Consider the following 19114-nt stretch of genomic DNA (forward strand, 5'->3'; position numbering starts at 1 on the left):
AAGAAAGCCAGACGAAGGGCACTGTTGATGGTCTTTATCCAGGAGGAAAAGCAGAGGGCTCTCATGTTCTTATCAGCCTTCCTCTGACCATCACAACAAGGAGCCCCAGAACTGTGTCCCCTGCCCCTTTGAAAGCTTTTCTAGGCTAAATGGCTTCTGCGCATTGGTTTACCTGTAGTAATAAGTAGGCAAGCCTTGAGCATTAAAGAGCCTATAAGCTTGTTTTCAAGACAGCAAGAAAGGCAGAGCTGGGAAGTCGCCCGGCAGCCAGCATTGGACAGAGGAACCCCCTAGGCCAGGCATGGGACAGCGACAGCTGCAAAGAGGGGAGGGAAGAAGGCCGAGGTCCCAGTGCCTGTGACTAGGAAGAAAAAGAGAGCTTAGGAAATTGGCCTACACCCGAGAAGAGGCCATTAAGTCTAAAAACCCTTGAAGACCTAGCATGGGCTGCTATTTTACCAGATGCCAAAGAGTTTGGGCTGGTGGCAAAATCTAGGAAGAATGTTTTCAGACCTGGCAGCGGCTAAAAGGATTAGCTCTGCCCTAGAAGAAAAGACAAAAGTGGGAAGGACTCTTCAGAATAATGTTTCAAAAAGCAGAGCTCCTAATGGGTTTGATTCTGCATGCCAACTCAGATCAGTTGGTAGGGCTTTCCGGGCTGCTAAACTGAGATGGAATCCAACGTTATCACCAGACTCAGAAAGTTTTTTTAAAAAAGTGATTGGTTAATCCTGTGTGTCCTGGGTTCAGGTAGGGAGGCCTTAGAAAGGACCTGGGGAGGAGAGACCAAGATGGCGGCGTAGGTAAACACCGGAGACCGCTGCCGCAAACAACCATTTCAAAAATACAACTAAAAGACTGAACGGACATCACCCAGAACCACAGGAAGGCTGGCTGAAGAGAGACTCTACAACTAGAAGGAAAGAGAACAGCAAATCGAGGCTCAGAGGCGGCGCAGTGTGGAAAATACAAAGGTACCGAGGTGCGCGCGCAAAGCGGGCTGGTGGCTGAGGGCGCGGTTGTCGTTTTCTGTCGGGAGTGAGTCTCAGACTCTGGGCTCCAGATCCGGGCGAGTCTCTAGGGACCCAGACTCAAACGGGTGAAGCGGGATTATCCGGCATCAGTTGGAACCTGAGGGCAGCTTTCTCTCCGAGGTTTGCAGCGGCTGCCGGGGTTCTGAGAAGCAGAGCCTCTGGGAATGGGACTGAGCGTGGCCATAACTGCTCCCTCCGCCCGCCCTGTTGATCCCGCCCCGCCCAAACTCTGCGCACAGCCATTTGCCGATCGCCTCAGGCAAAGGCTGGATTAGCGCCTCCCCAGAAGGCAGACGTTTTCCATACAGCTGATTCCTATAGCCAGTCCGCCTAGGGGTCAAATCCCTCTAGTGTTAACTACAACAATTAAGGCTTGGCTAGAACAAGACTGCGCACAGAGACCACAAGGGGGTGCACCAAGAAAGCATAAAAGATGCGGAGACAAAAAAACATGACAGAAATGGAGGATATGGAGCTAAGAATCGCAATTTTGAGGGCTTGCCATAAATTTGTGCAGAGCCTCACGAAAACTAATGAGACCCTCGATGCTACGATAAAGAAATTAGAAAGTAAGCATACACGGACTGAAATAAAGAATATTATACCCAATAGCAGACCAGAGGAGTACAATAATCAAACCAAAGATTCGACAAAAAACACCCAATTGGAAAAGCAAAATGAAAAAAGAATCCGAAAGTGTGAAGATAGTGTAAGGAGCCTCAGGGACAGCTTTAAGCGGTCTAATATCAGAGTCATTGGAGTGCCAGAAGATGAGAGACAGCAAGATATTGAAAACCTATTTCAAGAAATAATGGCAGAAAACTTCCCCCACCTGGTGAAAGAAATGGACTTACAGGTCCAAGAAGCGCAGAGAACCCCAAACAAAAGGAATCCAAAGAGGACCACACCAAGACACATCATCATTAAAATGCCAAGAGCAAAAGACAAAGAGAAAATCTTAAAAGCAGCAAGAGAAAGAGGCTCAATTACCTACAAGGGAATACCCATACGACTGTCAGCTGATTTCTCAACAGAAACTTTGCAGGCCAGAAGGGAATGGCAAGAAATATTCAAAGTGCTGAATATCAAGAACCTACAACCAAGATTACTTTATCCAGCAAAGCTATCATTCAGAATTGAAGGTCAGATAAAGAGCTTCACAGATAAGGAAAAGCTAAAGGAGTCCATCACCGCCAAACCAGTATTATATGAAATGCTGAAAGGTATCCTTTAAGAAGAGGAAGAAGAAGAAAAAGGTAAAGATACAAATTATGAACAACAAACATGCATCTATCAACAAATGAATCTAAGAATCAAGTGAATAAATAACCTGATGTACAGAATGAACTGGTGATTATAATAGAATCAGGGACATAGAAAGGGAATAGACTGACTATTCTTGGGGGAAAAAGGGGTGTGGGAGATGCGGGAAGTGACTGGACAAAAATCATGCACCTATGGATGAACTCAGTTGGTGGGGAGTGAGGGTGGAGGGTGGGGTGGGAGCTGGAAGGAGGGGAGTTATGGGGGGAAAAAAGAGGAACAAATGTAATAATCTGAACAATAAAGATTTAATTTAAAAAAAAAAATAAACCATAGAACAAAAAAAAAACAAAAAAAAAAAAAAAAAAAGAAAGGACCTGGGGATCAAAAGAGAACATGAAAAAGGAGACCCTAAAAGGCACTGCTGAATGACTTAAGCAGTCGGCCATGAATCTGAGTGGAAATACCATGGGCTTTGTCATCAGGCAGAGCTGACTTTGAATCTTGGTTTGTACCACTTCTTAGCTGTGTAATCTTGGGCAACTCACAAAACCCCACTCTCTAAAATGGATCTGCGCTGCGTATTCAGTTAAATAACCTAGAATAAGAGGTAACACTTGGTAGTTTTTATATGCCAGGCATGGTTCTGACACCTTTATAAACATTCCTTCCATCGATTCACACACAACAACCCTATAAGGCTGTCATCCGCAGGTCTCTAGTGAGGAGACTGAAGTTCAGAAAGGCTAAGGTACTTGCCAAGGGTGACATAACTAATGAGTGGCACGCCTGGGATTCACAGGCAGGCGGCCTGGCTCTGAGTTCACATTCTTCACCACCTTAGTAGCTACTCCAAGCCAACACTTTCCATTGCTAATTGTTACCATTATGCATCAAGCAACTGACAAGCTCTGGGATCTAACTTAGCTCCGTAGACTTGCACCCTGAAAGTGTACACATGCACAAAAGCGGTTCACAGAGCACGTCATCTGAAACCTGCCAAGCTACGGACGCACGAACAGGACAAGAGCATGGGTGCACCTGAAGAGAGAGAAAGAAGAAAGACATCAGGACCCAGGAATCTGGCTTCCAACAAAACACGCTGGCCTTCTTCCTTTTGACTGTGGCATGGAAGGTTTACTCAAGATCCACCAAAACCTGCAGGACAGGGAAGCCAGGGGAGGGAGTCCTCAGTATGTGGAGAACCCGTCCTGCCCTCTCCTGTGTGGGAAGGAGGCGTTCTTTCACAAAATGGCTGTAGATCAGTTACCAACAACCACACCCCTGGGCCCAATCCTGCCCAGCACTGGTTTTTGTAGATAAAGTTTTGTTGGAACATAGCTGGACGTATTCTTTGACATTTTGTCTATGGCTGTTGTCACACTATAACAGCAGATCTGAGCAGTTGCAACAGAGACCACATGGCCTATAAAATCGCCCACTGGCCCTTGGCAGGGAAAGGTGGCTGGTCCCTGCTTTCCACTTTTGGCCAGATTTTCTGGATATCAATAGGGCACGTGTAACCCATCTTAGGTCCCTGACCAGGGGAGGAAGAACAGGCCGTCCCCTCAGGTACTCACCAGGGAAGGTATGAAGTAGGATGTCTATAAGAAAAGCCAAAATGAAAACAGACGTGGCCAGAATAGGCTAAGGCAGAGTGCTCCGAGAATGTTAGTCAGTGTCATGGGGAAGCATGATTCAGGGGGCAACTTGGAACCCTGTGTTAAACCACTTTCAGCAGATTCCTCTACTGCGGGACTTCTCAGGACCTTTGAAATGCCATCAGACTTGGAGATTTCTGAGAGGGTGATACGGTTCGCAAAGCTCATTTTCCCCATGGGACTGTCTTCTTCCGAACATCCCTGGGCAAATGCTGAACTAAGAGAAGTCTTTAGAATCATGCTCTCGGGACTAGAAATGAAAACTCTTGAGTGCTGTGGCTTACAGAGCATGCCTTTCTCTCAGCAGGGAAAGAGGGAGAATAAAGGAGAAATCCAGAGACCCAGAATGGGACAAAAGCAAAGAGGTGTTTGAAGGGAGGAAGAAGACCCTGGAGAGTCACGTGAGGATGGGAGGAACATGTGGATGACTTGACCAGAAAGAAGGATGTATCAGCCCTAACCGGTTTGGCTCAGTGGATAGAGCGTCGGCCTGTGGACTGAAAGGCCCCAGGTTCGATTCCAGTCAAGGGCATGTACCTTGGTTGTGGGCACATCTCCAGTAGGAAGTGTGCAGGAGGCAGCTGATCGATTGTTTCTCTCTCATCGATGTCTTTAGTTCTCTATCCCTCTCCCTTCCTCTCTGTAAAAAATCAATAAAATATATTTTTTAAAAAAGAAGGATATATCAAAAGCATGGCTTCTGCCCAATGCAGGGTGAGTGGTCCCTTGTCAGCATCATCACCATCATGGCCACCAGAGAAGCTAACCTTCCCTGTGGCCTCCTCACTACTCTACAGATTCTTGAAACATATGATGCCCTTGGGTCCCATTTTACAGATGAGGAAACAGTCACAGAGAAGTTAACTCCGCCAGAGTCAGAGATTATAAAGCTTCTAGGTGGCAGTGCATAGATTCAACTCTGGGAGTCTGAACCCTGAGCCCACGTTCTCACCACTGCACCGCACTGCTCTACTTCTAACTGCATTAGACGGAGGGCTGGAATTTCATTACGTAGCACAGACAGGATACTGTATAGAAATGCAGCACCAACACTTTGGAGGAAAAGACAAAACAAACCAACCAATGTCGCTTTGCACACGGCCAAACAGCTAGAGTACTGATTCCCTCCCCCCCGCCCTCCCCTGCCAAAACAGCCAGATGTTTACATATCATCATGTTCCCTCCCCCCCCCCCCCCCCCTTTCTTTCTCATTTCTTGTATTAAGCATCCCTTCTTATGTTATGTATCAGGTTTACCCAATATGTTACACTTGCTCATAAAGTGAATATAAGAAAACATTTTTTGAAAGTTCAAAAGCATTTTCCACTTGAACACTGACTCAGCTCTTGTCCTGCTCACGACTCTGTATTTACAATGAGCTTCATTTAGATTTCCACAACTGCCAGTCCTTTGGTGGGGGCAGGGAGCTGGGGACCTCAGAACAGCTTCCTGGGACAGATTCCGAAAACATGAGTCCAGATCAATGACATCTTTTGTGGCTCAGAACCATATCCTCACTGAATGCTAGACTAGCGTTTATCTGTGTCCTGGCTAACTTCTGATTTCCATGTTTAAAATACGATGCAAATAGTAAACCGCAGCATTTTGGGTGGGTGGGGGTAAACCCGGGTCAGGCAAAGCAGTCCAGGTTGTGAGCAACTTGCACAGTGAGTATCCTGGATTTGCTACAATAGCAAACAAACAAAAACAAAAACAAAAAACCCAACCAAAACAACACCCAAAATTCGGAAAAAAAAAAAAAAAAAAAGTTCCATTGGAATGCTGCAAACATTGGCTGGGGCTCCTGAAGGCAAAGCATGTGTGGGCCAGTCTCCCTCTGATTTACTTTCTTGCATCTACAGCAAAGTAAAGGACTGGGGCAGGGTGAGCCGGAAAGGCTGCCACCCGGCTTGTAAATTTCTGTTTACCTGGTGACTGGCGAGGGCAGGGCTTTGGGCTCCTGGGTCCAGAAGAGCTGCAGGGCTGAGCGGTCAAATAGCAACTGGCCCCGGGCTGCTGCCCTTCACTGCCGCCGCTGCTTCTGAGATCCCATTGGAAAACCCCAGGGGCCGGAGAGTCCAAGGCCAATGTTATGTTTCCAAGACAGTATTCCTCCCCGGCTCGCACCTCCCTTTGCTTGCGTTGACTCTGCAGCAGCTCCGGTTTCTCCACCCCTGGGCGAAGCAGCTGGGGATCCAGGCGGTGCGCTGGCGGCCCCTGAAACCACTTCCAGATGTGCTGGCAGGCCAGCTGGGATAGGCCTGCCTTCCCCTGGAATCCCGGTCCGGGAGCCTGCGTGCATTTCAAAAACAGGGCTGCTCTGGAGGGAAAGACGAGAGACCAAGGAAAAGCAAATGCCCGGAGGGTGAATTTCTACCACATGTTGGGTCCAGCAGAAGAGGAAAATAAAGTTCATAGTGATTTTAAGAATATCTCTATAGGCACTAGCTTCTCCTGAAATCTAGTGATTAAAATGCTGTTGTCCCCCCTCCTTCCCAAAGCGGCCAGAGGGTGACCTCTGAAAATGGTCCTATTCACTCTGACCCAGAAAACCCCACAAAATCATGCCAATCAAGAGGCTCAAATCTTCGTGTTCACTTTCAGAACACTCGTGAAACTGCCCAGGCCATCAAGGGTATGCCTATTCGAAAAGCCACCAAGTATCTGAAGGATGTCCCTCTACAGAAGCCTTGTGTGCCATTCCGTCGTGCCAATGGTGGAGTTGGTAGGTGTGCCCAGGTCAAACAGTGGGGCTGGACGCTGAATTTTGGCTGCACTTGCTTAAAAAATGCAGAGAGTAAAGCTGACCTAACGGGTTGAGATGTAGACTCTCTGATCATTGCGCACATTCAGGTGAACAAAGCTCCCAAGATACAGCGCAGAACGTACCGAGCTCACGGGCGGATTAACCCACACACGAGCTCTCGCTGCCACACTGGCCTTTTACGGAAAAACAGCAGATTGCTCCTAAACCGCAAGAGGAGGTTGCACAGAAGTAAAAGATATACCAGAAGGAACTGAAAAAAACAAAAAAAAATATGGCCTGGGAGTAAATTCAGCATAAAAAAATACTAATAAAAGTTTTTAAAAAATGCCATTGTCCCCAAATCAAAGCCCAGATAACAACTGTGGTCTCATTCTACCAAGGCAAGGATAAGCGACAGACGTACAAAGAGGGTGTGTTTTGTGCCTGAACATGGAAAGGGATCAACCCCGCCCCGTGCTGTGCTGTTCTGAGTTTCTGTCTCTGATTCTCCGAAGCCCAGGAAATGGTGTCAGCAGTTTGCCTGGGATCGTGGGCCTTAGGACTCTATTTCTGCAATGGCCTCTCCCCCTAGTTCCTGTAAGGAAAGGAGGACCCACCCCTCACGCCTCCTTCTGCAGTGGTGTTTGTTGCTGGAGAGAAGTTTGATGCAAGTCACACTGTAATTTTAAATTTTCTAGTAGTCACTTCAGGAAACCTACAAAGAGGGAAAATTAATTTTAATGATACATTTCATTTAACCCAATATGTACAAAATAGTATTCCAACTCGTAATCCATAGAAAACATTATAAACCACACATTTTATGTTTTAGGGGTACTAGGTATTTAAATCTGGTGTATACTTTACACTTGCAGCACTCCTCAGTTTAAACACCAAATCTCATCGGAAACAACTGATTTCATAAAATGCATAGTTTAAAAACCATAGAGGGGATAAATGGTGGTGAAATAAATAAATAATAAAAGTAAATTCACATACCCAAGTTGTTCCAATCATTAAAAAAAAAAAAAGTTTTCCAATGACTGAATCCAGTATCTTTTTTTTTTCAATTTCAATGAATTAAAACTAAGTAAAATTTAAAATTCAGTTCCTCAGTCGTCGCACTAGTCACATTTTAAGAAGAATTAATAGCTAATGTGGCTAGTGGCGACTGTACTGAATGAATAGTAATTGTAAGAAAAATGATTTTGTGGGCTTTTTTTTCAGACTTGAACTTGAAGAGTGGGAATATCCTGAATTTGTACAGAACTTTTAAATGGGCAAAGTGCTTTCATATCTTCTACTTTATTCTCACAACATTCCTGTCAAGTAAGTTGAACGGATGTGTTTTGCCCCAATTTGCAGCTAAGCAAACTGAGGCTTTGAACAAGTTAAACTCCAAGTTCCCAAAGCAAATTAGTGATGAAGCCAGGACTGGAATTCCTGTTCAGCATTTCTCAACTGTTTCTTATGGAGGCATATTTCAGATACCGGGGTTTCTGACAGCAACCCTAGAGTTCAATTGCATCCACAGCGATTGCATTCTTCACTTGGTCTCTCTGCAGCATCAGGTCACTGCTTGTACAGAATCATTGTCTGTCCTGGTGGCGTTCCCTTTTGTATTCTCATCCCAAAGCCCTCCTACTATCCAGCAAGCGTGTCATTTTTCTTTGGACCTGGCTTGACATTATGTTAGTCCTCTTCTTTCTTGACTGCCAGCAAGGTGTACTCTTTTTTTTTTTTTTAAATCCGCCTTTTTATTGATTTTAGAGAGAGAGGAAGAGAAAGGGAGAGAGAGAGAGAGACCAACGTCAATGTGAGAGAGAAACATTGATCGGTTGCCATTGCCTCCCGTATGTACCCTGACCAGGTATCAAACCTGCAACCTGGGCCTGTGCCCTCAGTGGGAATAGAACCCAGGACTTTTTGGTGTACAGGACTATGCTCCCACCAATCAAGCCACACAGGCCAGGATGGTGTATTTATACTCTGTTTTAAACCACAACTCTAGTCAATGCTTTAGCTAACAGACATGGTTGTAAGATATTTATCTGTAGTTGCGGCAAAAGCATTTTTATGCGTTGGTCCTGTGGGAAGTCAGAAGGTTCAGTGGGTACTGTGCACTAAGTACTCTTGTTCCAGTCCGCACTGCACCCACATGAGCAAAAATAGCATCAACATTTCCTAGCCCAGGGCTTGCCACCGCTCTTCCAGAATTGTGTGCTGTCAGGAGCAGTAGGCCGGTCTCTCCAACACTCCAAGCGGCCTCCTGACATTCCTGTTTCCTCTGAAGATTGTGTTTTCTCCGGTGTATCTCTCATCCACCTGGCAGGATGCCTGACCCAGTGTAAGAGCTCCTGAATAAGTGAGTTCAGAGAGGAGGACAACCAAAGCACTCAAGAGGAGGACTCGGAATTGGAATAATAATTATGCAGTTTTTGTAGACCTTGCTTGCTATTCAAATTAACTTCTATGTGGACCCGAATCTCTCTGGTCATTGATCCTCGTACACTTTCTTGCTGACCCCCTGCCGTCTCCAACTTCAGCTTCTTTCTCCTTTATTTCTGCTGGGCAATGTCCTGAGGATGCAAGAGGCATATTATCCATGACCTAGATTTCTACACTGTATGTACATATTCTTCCCTGGGGAAGAAATGAGGACAGAGAGAGACACGGGGTATAAGTGCAGTGGCTACCAGCATGGGCTCCGGAGACAGACAGACCTAGGTGCTAGCTCAAGCCTTATATGTATGTGTTGCTAAAAATCTCACTTCAGTTTCTCATCTACAGTATAAAGTAGGGAAGCCTCATAGGACCCTCATAGGACCCTGGTAGGGTTAAAAGGCATCATGCATGTAAAACCCTCATCAAGGACTCAATACATGGAGGTTATTACTGTTGTTGTCTGGAGAAACCCAAGGTATGAACAAGGGAAGTGTAACAGTAAGATACTTGGAACAATAACAACAACAACAAAAATCCAAGTGAGTCAGTTATATGATGTTGCAAACACTGCTGGTAGCCTACTTAATAACCTTCTCTGCTTCCTCCCTTCAAATAGAAACACTATCTTTTCGGGCAGAAGGTGCCCGTTAAGGGTTAACAATAGTCGTCTTCTCAGACATCCTCAGCTGGAGTGTCTGTGAGCAGAGCGGCCGTCTGACTTCCTAGAAAGCTACATTTTCCTGGCAGAGAGCGTGTGGTACCTTTTGCCCTTTCTTCCTGTCTGAAATCCAACTTCGATGCCTGGAGGTGGAGGAGCATCTTGCAGCTCTGAGGATCAAGGTCCACGCTGGGCTGCTGCATATGGTCACAGTGGCTGTGCATGGAGACTGCAGTGTCGAGTCAGCGAGGGGCCTGGCAGGACACAGATGGCTCAATCCAATAGGCTAGTGGTGGAGATTTTGGGGAAAAAAAAAAAAAAAAAGGCTATTTGAAGTGTGTAGTCAGGGGTGTTAGGGAAATGTGGTTAAGAGATGGTTCGGTAGCCTGGGGTTAGAAAATGCAGGGAGCCATCACCGTCCCTGGCCCTGAAGGATGAGGGAAGGGAGTAGTTAGCAGGACTACGAGGAAAAAGTTGCATGAACAGGGCAGCCCAATAGCGGCAGCCTGTGCTGACCCACAGAGAAGGGACTAGGGGGCTAATTCCTCCAATCTCCTCTTGGTGGTGCCTCCCATCAGCCAAACCCAAATGGAAGTCAGAGGGCAAGGGAGCTCAAGTGATGTAATCCACTTCTGTCAGCCTCTCAGGGCACTGAACAGGTTGAAGAGTGGAGGGTTGGTCTGTATAAGCAAACAGAAAATATCCTTGCACAGGGTGGCCAGCTGCCTTGCACGTGTTAAGAGGGCAGAGCAAGGACAACAGAGGAGCCCGAGTCCCTGGTGGCATCGGGAGCCACCCGGCAGCTCTGAACTAACTACTTAGGACACATCTTGCTAAGTGAGGAAAAGAAGCCCTCTGTGCTAAGTCACTTGGTCAGGTTTCAGTCCTATGCCTGAATGCAGTCCTGTGTGACCTTGATGCATTCGTGCATTTTAAATTTGTGGTGTCAATATATTGTATATCTGGCTCATTAGTATTCCATGTTTCTTTTCTGTTGAAAGTCAAATGGTCATCATTTCTTCTTACCCAATGGGCCTGCCTTGCTGAGTATAGATAAACCTTCGATAAAAATTTATTAAAGCTGATAAAGGTGACTGGAAGGAAAGGAGAGAGTATTCTGTGGTAGCAGTGACTCACTCAATGACTGGGTTGGCCTGACAAGCCTCTACCCATTGTCTCTGTCTCCCTGGGCTGGGCTCCAAGATCACCTACTGGGGCAGGAAGCACAACTATAAGAGCCCCAATTCCCTCTTTTGCCTGGTGGAGCTTAACGATGGGTCCTCTCCTTGTCTGGAGCTTAGGTCCCCTGTTACCCTGATCTGCACAATTGCTCCTGCACCCTACTCTTTGCACCTGGCTTCTCTCCCACACAAGATGACCGTTTTTTCTTCCTTGGCTCTTGTGCCAATTTCCTTTCTTGTAACTGGTGTAGGCTCTCCCTGGCCTAGAATCCTGCCTTGCTCTTGCCTGCTGCCCTCTCTATGCCTTGGCCACAGCTCCAGCCAAGACCCATGGCCAGAGCCGTGCGATCTGTGAACAGGCCTCTCAGACACCATCTGCTCCCTTCATCTTAGGAGCAGCGCCTGCCCAGACTCTCTGCTGCTGGAGTCCAGTCGACCTGCTGGCACTCCCCAAAACCTCTCCTCAGAGCTCTGCCAAAAAACCCTTGGCACGAATCCTCAGTTGAAATTAAGGTATCCCTTGGACATGCAATTTATACTCTTGGCCGAAAACACAGCACTGTCTGCTGCCTCCCAGTATGAGTCCCTCCCTTGGAGGCAGATACCTCGGTGGCTCAGAAGGAGGAGTAGAAACGGTAATGATGTAATGAAAATGCTGCTGCTGCTGGAGTAAAACCATTTACTACTTCCCAAATGCTACCTGCCTGCCAGGCATTGCTTAAGTGCGGCACCGTGCTTGTTTGCATGGCAACAGCACAAATTTCAGTTACCACGGTTTAATTTAATAACATCATCCCTCTCTCCCAAGCAACGCAGTTCAAATCTGTCACCATAGAATAACGGTAATCCCGTAAGTGCAAACTTTGTGGCTAGCTTTTCAAAGTAACGGTGCAAATCACAGATCTACATCAGAATCAGTGGCCACTCATGTCACTTCTTTGACACAGTGGCTGTGGGTGACTGGTCACCGGAATCCGTTGTTCAGTTTATGTACAGACAGCAAAGCGTGTAGTTGTAATGCTTCCTTCACACCCAGCGATAAACCCATGTGATGTTTACAAATATGGGCAACAGAGAGAACTGACCAATAAGGATAAAAGTGTAGTAAAGAAACAAAAAGTGATCCCGGTGGGAGTGAAGTCCAAATCCAAGGTAAATGGCCGTGAGCTATAACTACTCAACTCTAGATATGCAGCCAGGAAAAGTGAGTAAAAGTGAATTTATGAAGGTAAGCGAGGAAAGGGGTGGTGATGAAAAGGAGGCAGACGTTGCAGAGAAAGTGAGTGAGTGAAAAATTCACACCGAAGGAACTCTCCAAGGTGTTTTGTGACATTGAAAGTATGAAGGATAAAATATGGGAAGCTGATCCAAATTTAGAAAGGAGTACGCCAATTTGCCAACTTGCCAAGGCACAGAAAAGCTGCTCGCGCTGTACAGTAATAAGAACGTGCTCTGGGTAAGTTTTACACAAAAATTAAAATTTTGTTCTCCATGTTTCTAATGTTTTAAATTACAGAATGACAAATAAATATTAGGTTAGCTAACTTTTCATTTCCCTAGATATTTAAAGCCAACAGTGAGAGTTTTAAACATTCTGACAGAAATTTTAAAGGTCACCGAACAATTGTGATTTTTCTCATTGAGAAGACCACTTTGCAGTGTTTAAGCTTGCATGGTCATTTTTACAGAACAGCACCACCATGCAAAGCAAGGGCTGCCTGTGTTTTACATCTAGTCTCTCATTTGATCTTTAAATAACCCTAAGCAATAGATGCTAGTATCATCCCCATTATATAGAAAAAGAATCTGAGGCTCAAAGACAATAAATAATTTGACCCAGATCAAAAGCTAATGAAAGGCTGCACCTATTGGATTCTAAACCCCATGATCTTAACCTCTATGCTATATTATCAGTCCAGGTAGATGATGGGTATTTGATATGGGGGAGCAGGTGTGAAGGAGAGAAAGTGATGAGAGATGAGGGTACCTTTTTTAATGTAATCTAAAAAGGCTAGAACAGTATTGTCCAAAAGAGCTTTTTGTTTTCTATTCTATTTTTAAAAAAATATTTTTTTATTGATTTCAGAGAGGAAGGGAGAGGGTGAGAGAGATAGAAACATCAATGATGAGAGTCATTGATTGGCTGCTTTCTGCACACCCCCTACTGGGGATCGAGCCTGCAACCGAGGCATGTGCCCTTGACTGGAATCGAACCTGGGACCCTTCAGTCCGCAGGCTGACGCTCTATCCACTGAGCCAAATCAGCTAGGGCTTCTACTCTATTTTTAAAGCATATAACTATCTATATAATTTATAATCTATAATACAGAAATATATATTCAACCTTAATATACATGTAAATCTATGTGTACTCCTTAGTCTATCTTTTCTTGATCCTCCAGGATTTTGCTCCATCAAGAAACTTGAATATTACCTGGGTACATGGCCATCTATATATATATATGTAGATATGGCTAATATGCAAAGTCCCCTCAGGAGTTTGACTGGGAGACCAAGAGTTTGATCGCTCACTAAGACGTGTGCTGACCACCCGGGGGTGGCACGGAATGAAGGAAGGCCCCGGCTGGCACTGGAAGGCCCCTATCAGCCCTGATTGCTGGCCAGGCCTAAGGACCCAGCCCGTGCACTAATTTTGTGCACTGGGCCTCTAGTTCTAAATAAAAACTACATTTCCTGGCTGGTGTGGCTCAATTGGTTGGAACATTGCTGCATACACTGAAAGGTTGGATTCCTGGTCAGAGCACATACCCAGGTTGCAGGTTTAATCCCCGTCGGGATGCATTCAGGAGGCAACTGGTTGATGTTTCTCTCTTACATGGATGTTTCTCTTTCTCTATCTAAAAAAAAAATTAAGTTAAATTAATAAAAACATATCCTCAGGTGAGGACTAAAAGAAAAACACTATATCTCCCAAACTTCTTCAACTGGCCTGTGACTAAATATTGGCTAATGGGATAAATAGAAAAAATATGTATAATCCCAGGATGTGTTCTGGAGAAGGGAATCTTCCTTTCCCTTACTCTTTCCTGCTGACTGGAACGTGGATGCAATGGCTAGAGCTGAAGCAGCCATCTTGGGCCATGAGTCGGAAGGAGGAATTCTAAGCCATAAAATCTACAAATTCCTGAGGACTTACGAAACAGAGCTGCCATGCCAGTTTCGGAATGCCACCTCCAATATTCATTTACAAGAAAAAAACATCAACTTTTAAAGCCATTATTATATATATATATTTTTTTTTTGGTATTTCTGTCACTGCAGCTAACGTCATCTTAATATACCAAAGGCCTGGGGGTTCTGGGTGGTTTGTGGGCAAGATGCTCCCTGCAAAAGGAGAGTCCTATTTCCCCATCCTGGCTATCCTCCTGCTTCATGCCTTTGGGCATGTTATGTGAGGACACAATGCCCAGGGTTGCAAAAGCCTTCTTATGACCACAAAGGAAAGATCAAGAAAAATCCAAATCAACCACTCAGAACCATGACACCATCGAAGTGCTGAACGAACTCTGGAGCCACCTACCCCAGATTTCTTGTGCAAGATAATTACGAGCCTTACCATTTAGTTACTATGTGTTGAATATTCTGCTACTTGTGGCAGAAAGCATCTCCAAATGACATTTCTCTTGCTATGTTCTGAATGTTTATGTCCCAAATTCATCTGTTGAAAACCTCACCCCTAAAGCAACGTTATCATTAGGTGGGGCTTTTGGTATTTTGGTGCTTAGGTCATGAGGATGGAGCCCTCATGGATGAGATTAGTGCCCTTATAACAGAGACCCCAGAGACTTGCCTGGCCCCTTCCAACATGTAAAAATACAGGGAGAAGTCAGCAGTCTGCAACCTGCAGACTCTGACCATGCTGGCAGCCTGATCTTGGACTTCCAGCCTCCATAACGATGAGAAATAAATTTCTGTTATTTATAAGCCACTGAGTCTGTAGTATTTTGTTTTAGCAGCCCAAAATGAGACTTGATTGTGGCCCTAAAGAAGGATCCAGTTGAAAAAAGAAAGACTGACAATCAAGATATTAAGAACAGCTTTCCCTGCATCCATTTCTCCCCTCCAACCACTGTTCTTTCCTTTCGTGGGCGAGTCTCTGTAAAAGTGGACTACACATGCTATTTGCACTTTTTCACTTGCTATCCATTCTTCGATCTTCTCTGCCTTCCTTCCTCCCACTCTGCTGAGCATTTTAATCTAGGCCACTAATAACCTAATTTTCAAATCAAATAGACACTTTTTTTTGTCTTCTTCCTCTTTGACCTCTCTATGCCTTTGGCTTTGATAACCACTTCCGCCTCTGAGAAATCCCCTTCATGGGTGGCTTCTTTGACATCACCCTCATCCAGTTCCCTTTTGACCTCTCTGGCTCCTCATTCTCTATTTTCTTCATGAGTGCCTCCGTCGGTCTGTACCTCCTAAATGTTGGCTTCTTCTCTTCCCTTTCTACACTCTCCTCCTAGGTGTTAACTTCTAATCCTGTAGTTCCCAAGATTGAAGGTAGCTTTCTTGGGAACAGGGGCCCTAGTCTAGACTCCTTATTTAAACAGAGATGAGTCAAAGCTGATCTGGTAAAAGTATTTTTCCCGTTGGATTAAGCACTTAGTCATGGACTGAATTGTGTGTCCTCAAAGGATATGTTAAACCCTTAACACCCAATATCTGTGAATGTGACCTTTTTTGGACACAGGGTCTTTGTAGATGTAATCAAGCTAAGATGAGGTCACTAGGATGAGTCTTAATCCAATATGACTGATGAATATATAAGAAAACAAGAGACAAAGACAGACACAGACAATACCCTGTGACGATGGAGGCAGAGATTGGGGTGATGCAGCCACAGGCCCAAGAATGCCTATGTTTGATGGCTCCCACCAGAAGCTAGAGTCAAGGAAGCATTCTCCCCTATGGGTTTCAGAGGGATGAGGGCCCTGCTGACACCTTGATTTTGGATTTCTAGCCTCCAAGACTGTGAGACAGCCCATTTCTGTTGTTTCAAGCCGCCTGGTTGGTGGTGCTTTGTTACGGAAGTCCTAGGAAATGGATACACACTTCCTCCACTGTCCTGCAGCTCCTTATCTGACCAACCATTTATAACTTGCAAATATCATACACCAGCCGAAACCGGTTTGGCTCAGTGGATAGAGCGTCGGCCTGCGGACTGAAGGGTCCCAGGTTCGATTCCGGTCGGGGGCATGTGCCTGGGTTGCGGGCACATCCCCAGTGGGAGATGTGCAGGAGGCAGCTGATTGATGTTTCTCTCTCATCGATGTTTCTAACTCTCTATCTCTTTCCCTTCCTCTCTGTAAAAGATCAATAAAATATATTAAAAAAAATATATCATACACCAGTTTCATTTAACATTGGGTTTGCAACTTTTTTTTTAATCCTCATCTGAGGATATTTTCCATTGATTTTAGAGAGAGTGGAAGGGAGACGGAAAGACAGAGAAAAATATCAATGTGAGAGAAACACTTCGATTGTTTGCCTCCTGCAGGGCCAGGGAGGAGCCTGCAACTGAGGTATGTGCCCTGGACAGGAATCAAACCCGGGACCCTTCCACTGAACCAAACTGGCTGAGGCAGTTTGTAACTTTTAAATTTTACTCTTAATCTTTTTCTTAAAGAACATTAAAAAAAACTTACCATCTATACTTACATAATCATTCATAAAAGTTGGACATTTTAACAATGAACTTTCAGAATAAAGTACAGTTCTTTTTTAAAAAAAATAAGCATCAATGATGAGAGAGAATCATTAATCAGCTGCCTCCTGCATGTCGCCCACAGGGATCAAGCCCGAAACCCAGGCATGTGCCCTGACTGGGAATCCAACCGTGACCTCCTGGTTCATAGGTTGACACTCAACCACTGAGCCACACCAGCTGGGCTAAAGTACAGTTCTTAATCAAATATCTTAAGTTTTATGAAAAACATATTCTCTATCCCTTCTCCAGTTTTGTTTTAGATACATAATAACTTTATAACAGAAACATTGAAGGGCTCCATGATATGTGACAAAGAAAACCTCCCTACATAAATATTCATATCCCTTTTCGTTTCCAGCCATCTTTCGCCTCCCTTCCCAAATTTTCTCTGACCCTATTTGAAATTGGGGTAATAGTGAGAAGGAGAATTTGAGAAGCAGGAGCTGAAAAGAGCAGTGAGAATTCCTTTTTTAAAAGGTAGAGAATCACCCCTCAGAAGAAAGTTTAGATGGATGAGAAGGTGGAGAGGGAGCTGGGGAAGTGGACTGAGCTCAGCATAGGAGAGAAATCGAAAATGACCAAAGAGGAGGAAGAAGGAATGTTAGGAAATTTTATAGATGTTGTGTGTACTCCTACTTTTTGAGAAAGTGAGGTAGGGGTTTTAATTGCTTCCCTTTTTTTTTTTCCCCCTCCGGCTTGACTTGTGTCTCTTTGAGTGTGATTCTGTGTAGGACTAGGTCCCAAAGCAGCCGAGCCTGACTTACAAGGGTTACATCTAACCACGATCAGAGGCCGTTCTATGGTGAAGGGTAGGGGCTCTGCAATCAGAACCCCGCGCCTGAACCCTGCTCCCCACCCTGTTCTGCTCAGAGCCCCGGGGACAATTCCTTCTCTGTGCCTCATTCCCCCACCACGAAAAGGAGGTAACAGTACCCGCTCCCTGGATTGCTGGGAGGATCAAATGAGTTAGGACAGCCAAGGCCATGAGGACAGTGCTTGGCAACGGACGACGCTCACCTGTCGGTAATCAAACAGGACTCTCCGTATAACTCTCACCTGCTTACACGGAACAAAAACAGAAAGAACCTTTGGTGGCTCGCCGTTCCTCAGCCCCTGGGAATGTCATCGCCAAGCCTGCCCGTCCTGAGTGGCCTCTACAGGCTCAGCTCCCCTCCTCCCTGGGGTCGTGGTCCAGACGCCCTCCCTCGCGCCCGCGTTCCAGGGCATCCCCCCGGCCCAGGCGGCGCGTCCCGCCTCCGCGGAGACAGACTTCGCTCTCTCCTCCCCGGGTCCCGACGCCTCGAGCCTCTGCGCGAGCTTTCCGCCCTCGGTGCTGTGACCGCTGAACGGGTCTGACCCGCCCGCACATCCTAGATGCTCAAGGCGGCCGTAAAGGCAAACGCTGCACCTTATCTCGCGCGCACAAACCGCGGGGCGCTGGGTGGGGAGGGGAGACTTGGTCGGTAGGAAACGTCCTTCCACCCAAAACCTGTGGCCCCGCTGCCCCGGGCCGGCCGCGTAGCCCGAGGGTGGGGGCGGGCTCCCGGGCTAGGACCCGCTCCGCGGCCCGCTGGCCTCCAGCCTCGCCCCGGGGCGGCCGCCGTCACGTGACCCCGCCCCCGCCCCCCGCGCACAGCTGGAGGCGGGCCCCGCCCTCCCCCGGGAGCCCAGGCGCCCGAGCGGCGCGCGGCACTGTGGGTAGAGGGGCGGGGGTTGGGAAGATGGCGGCTCCCAGCCTCCTCAACTGGAGGCGGGTTTCTTCCTTCACGGGGCCGGTCCCCCGCGCCCGGCACGGACACCGGGCCGTGGCCATCCGGGAGCTGATGATCATCTTCGGTGGAGGCAACGAGGGCATCGCGGACGAGCTGCACGTCTACAACACGGGTAGGCGCGGCGGCGGTCTCCGGCCCCGCCTGTGGGAGCCGCGGAGGGGGAGGGGAGGCGAGGCGGCGGCCGGGGCCTGACAGCTGTCACCGCCGGGTCAGCGCCTCCTCCCGCGGGCGGCGAGGGGCGCGGCTCGGCCGGGCGGCCCGGGCCCCGCAGTGTCCCGGGGCAGCTTCGTTTCCCCGGTGCCACCCCCGGGCGGAACCGGCCCCCGAGCGGGACGCGCCGGCCCTCCGGCGAGCGGTCCCGACAATCACCGCCCCCCCCATCCCTCACCCCCGCCATCGCTAGCGGACGTCGGCGCTCGAGGGTGGCTGTTTCTAACCGCCTGTGCCTCCTTCCCAAGCCTCGCCCACCCCCGGCCCCTCTTCTGTCAAAAACCCAAACCAACCCCAAACCCAGGCGCCTCCGGACCTTCTCGGTCTTCGCCCTCTTTCCTCTCGGGAGGAAGGGAGGCTGGGGGCTGGGGTGCGGAGGGAAACCCCGAGGCTGCTGGTGCTTTCACCCCGATGCA

The 19114-nt window shown here is 47.1% G+C and overlaps 2 protein-coding genes across 6 annotated transcripts in view; one reads left to right on the top strand and one right to left on the bottom strand.

The window, feature by feature from the left end:
- GLT8D2 (glycosyltransferase 8 domain containing 2) overlaps nt 1-17822 on the bottom strand; it is a 38815-nt gene extending 20993 nt beyond the window's left edge. The window contains exons 1-5 of the mRNA XM_070410929.1: nt 17734-17822; nt 9911-10093; nt 9151-9283; nt 7322-7419; nt 5887-6250 (exon numbers count right to left, since the gene is read on the bottom strand). The gene's annotated coding sequence lies outside the window, so the exon portion shown is untranslated. The remainder of the gene's footprint in view (nt 1-5886; nt 6251-7321; nt 7420-9150; nt 9284-9910; nt 10094-17733) is intronic.
- A 605-nt stretch (nt 17823-18427) lies between these two features.
- HCFC2 (host cell factor C2) overlaps nt 18428-19114 on the top strand; it is a 63214-nt gene continuing 62527 nt past the window's right edge. For all 5 annotated transcript variants that reach the window (XM_070410934.1, XM_070410936.1, XM_070410935.1 and 2 more), the window contains exon 1: nt 18428-18600. In XM_070410934.1, coding sequence (XP_070267035.1) covers nt 18438-18600 — 163 coding nt within the window. In that variant the 5' untranslated portion in view covers nt 18428-18437. The remainder of the gene's footprint in view (nt 18601-19114) is intronic.

The sequence above is a fragment of the Myotis yumanensis genome, unplaced genomic scaffold (assembly GCF_028538775.1).
Source record: "Myotis yumanensis isolate MYYU_CA2020_CCGP unplaced genomic scaffold, mMyoYum1.0.hap1 SCAF_3, whole genome shotgun sequence".
NCBI classification, from domain to species: domain Eukaryota; kingdom Metazoa; phylum Chordata; class Mammalia; order Chiroptera; family Vespertilionidae; genus Myotis; species Myotis yumanensis.